At 51.4% G+C, this 3,119-nt stretch overlaps 1 protein-coding gene across 1 annotated transcript in view; it reads right to left on the minus strand.

Annotated features, from left to right (window-relative positions):
• The window catches only part of ABCC10 (ATP-binding cassette, sub-family C (CFTR/MRP), member 10), a 15,716-nt gene extending 13,128 nt beyond the window's left edge, over positions 1-2,588 (minus strand). Inside the window, exons 1-3 of the mRNA XM_010007255.1 lie at positions 2,428-2,588; positions 981-1,654; positions 283-887 (exon numbers count right to left, since the gene is read on the minus strand). Coding sequence (XP_010005557.1) covers positions 283-887; positions 981-1,654; positions 2,428-2,588 — 1,440 coding nt within the window. The remainder of the gene's footprint in view (positions 1-282; positions 888-980; positions 1,655-2,427) is intronic.
• Positions 2,589-3,119: the final 531 nt, after the last annotated feature.

Here is a 3,119-nt window from a genome sequence, read left to right on the forward strand (position 1 = left end):
CAAGCCATGCCTGCACATGACATGAAAGAAAACTAACAAGAGTTTACTCAGCAAACCAGCCTTACAATAGTTGGAGAAAGTCCAGTATATTCCATATAACTCGATGGACTTTCTGTTGGGAAAACAAGTATTTTTAAAGCTCTCAACAGTTCTGATACGTAGTTGACTCTCATTTCATGCTTCCAAAGTATGATGGAAATGGTGGCCAAAAAGCCAATGTTCTAAGCTGACTCAGGGAGAAAATACAGCAATAAATTCAGAGAGCCACCAGCTGCCCCTCACCTTGACCCGTGTGTCCTTGTGTTTGAGCATATCCTTGTTGTTCACCATGATGCGATCAGATATGACCTTGTTGATGGGCACAAGCAGCAGTGCCAGGGCCAAGACTCCCAGGAAGGCAACTCCCACTTGCTGGTAGAGGAGGTAGAGGGCAATGGCAAACTGAACAGGCAGGCTCCACACCTCGTGGAAGCTGAGGCAGAAGTTGACCAACCTATCGGTGTCCGTGCTCATGAAGTTGACGATTTCCCCCATGGTGAAGCGGGCAAGGCTTGTGCTGCCAACATGCAGAGCCTTGCGGTAGATGGCAGAGATGACGGCAGCCCGAACCATCAGCCTCACCTTGTTCAACTGGTAGCTGAACTGGTTCCGCAACAGAGCACCCAGGAAGGAGCCAGCAAAGAGCCCAAGGGCATAGAGCACCCCGTGGGTCAGGGGCTCCTGCTGGGACTCCATGAAGTTCACCAGCAGGTTAAGAAGCAGAGGACCTGAGAAACCCAGAAGGTTGCCAGCCAGCTTGAGAAGTCCAAGGGAGTAGAAACGAAGCCCAAAGGCTGCATGAAGGACTGAGGAGAGTCGCACAGGCTCCTGGGCACGCTGCAAGCTGCCTGGGCCATCACTACTCCCATTGCCTCCAGCAATGATTGGGCTAGTAAGAGACACTGTGTCCTCCTCCTCTCTTTGGTGCAGAGCTGCCTTACTCTGCCAGCAGGAGTAGAAGTGATCACAGACCCTGGCAGTCTGGAGTTGGCGAGGAAGCACACAGACATCCTCCGGCTGGTTCAGCTTCCACTGATAGCCACGTTTCATAAGAGGGTTCATCCAAAGATAAAAGAAGCATGAGAGCCAGCTCTCACCATCTTCTGCCACTCCCTGCTGATCAGGCACTGAGATCTCTGGCTCTGAGATGAGTTGGTCTTCTTCCCAGGAGCGATTGATGGAAATGAAGTCCTGCCTGCTAGTGGTGGGTAAGAGGTAGCCAATTGCATACACAAGCAGAGAGGCCAGTTGCAGACAGAGAATGGCAAACCTGGAGGAGGCAGCAGGATGAGCAGGAGACCAAGCTGTCCTGCTTTGGCAGTACCACACCACCGTGATGATGAGAGATGGTAGTGGTAAGAGAGCAAGGAGAGCCAGGGTTGCAGGGCCCTTGGCAAAGCTGTGAATGGACCTGAAGAGCATGAGAAGAGCAAGGCCATGTGTAAGCCATGTCACGGTGGCAGTGCTATTGGCCAGCACTTCCAAGTACACAGGGCCTAGCTCCTGCTGAGAAATGGTGGCTGGGATGGTGTCAGCAAGGAATAGGCCAGCAAGTATGAAGGAGGCAGCAATTCTACATCCCCAGCCTGGCCTGCAAGGCACCCCAGAGCCAGATCTAGAGGAGGAAAGAGCAGGAAAAAAAATTACAGTTGAAATTCCATCCCTTTTCAGTCACTATTCTCTTTTCTTCCTCCCCATCTTGTCCTGTCCCACTGCTTGTCCTGACAGGAGTTCCCTGTCCTTCTTGAACTGAGGGGCCCAGAACTGGACACAATACTCCAGATGTGGCCTCACCAATGCAGAATAGAGGGGGAGGAGAACCTCCCTTGACCTACTAACCACACCCTTTCTAATACACCCCAGGATGCCATTGGCCTTCTTGGCTACAAGAGCACATTGCTGGCTCATGGTCATCCTCCTGTCCACCAGGACCCATAGGCCCCTTTCTCCTACACTGCTCTCCAGCAGGTCAGCCCCCAACCTGTACATGAGCTTGTTCTTCCCCAGATGCAAGACTGTACACTTGCCCTTGTTGAATTTCATCAAGTTTCTCCCCGCCCAACTCTCCAGCCAGTCCAGGTCTTGCTGAATGGCAGCACAGCCTTCTGGTGTGTCAGCCACTCCTCCCAGCTTAGTGTCATCAGCAAACTTGCTGAGGGCAAACTCTGTTCTCTCATCCAGGTCACTGATGAAAATATTGAACAACACCGGTCCCAGTACCGACCCCTGAGGGACTCCACTAGTCACAGACCTCCAGCTAGATTCTGTTCCATTTTAATATTGTGTCCTTCTCTAATTACACACTTAGCACATTACAGGGAGATCTGATTTCCAGCCTTTCCATCCCACCTCCAGTCCTGCATAATAATCAAGAGTTAGTCATCATACCTTGGAGTACCAAGGAAGCAGGCACTGACTACTCCAAGGATCACATGAGGAATCACATTTAATGTCAGCTGATTAAAGCAGTGGCCAATGCTGCCATGAACCCACACAGGGAGGGGATCTTCTGGGCTGGTTCCACACAATCTAGCCAGGACGTTCTCCATCCTTTGCTAGGAATTCAATGTGAGATAAAGGAGCTCCTAGAAAAAGAAAAGCAGCATGAGATATGAAATGAAAAGTATAGCCACTGCCCAAGAAAGACTGTGCTAAGAAGTGAGTATTGGGCTAGAAAAACCCTTCCTGGGTCACAGAGTCCAGGCCCTGCTATCGTGCACCTGCTATCAAATAATCTCCTTTACAAAACGATCAAGCTCCAGTTTAAAACAAATTACATTGTCCCCCTCACTCCCCCTGGGACCTCAACACTCTGGGAATGTGAAGCTTTCAGGCCAATTTTTCCCCAAGGCCAGTTCATCCTTTGCAGCATCAGGAAGCATTCACCTTTTTATTGATCACTCTGGACAATGTTTCGAGCTGCTGAAACCCAGCGGCCACGTTTCCGTCCCCAGAACAGCTCTCACAACGGCTCGCCTTACGACAGCACGGTGTGACCTGAAACACCCCCCAGCCTGCGGGGGGCCGCCGGTTTCCCCCCAGAACACCAGCTGGCACTTCCAAGCTGCGTGGGGCGGGGG

Source organism: Chaetura pelagica, unplaced genomic scaffold (assembly GCF_000747805.2).
Source record: "Chaetura pelagica isolate M959 unplaced genomic scaffold, ChaPel_1.0 scaffold511, whole genome shotgun sequence".
Taxonomy (NCBI): Eukaryota; Metazoa; Chordata; class Aves; order Apodiformes; family Apodidae; genus Chaetura; species Chaetura pelagica.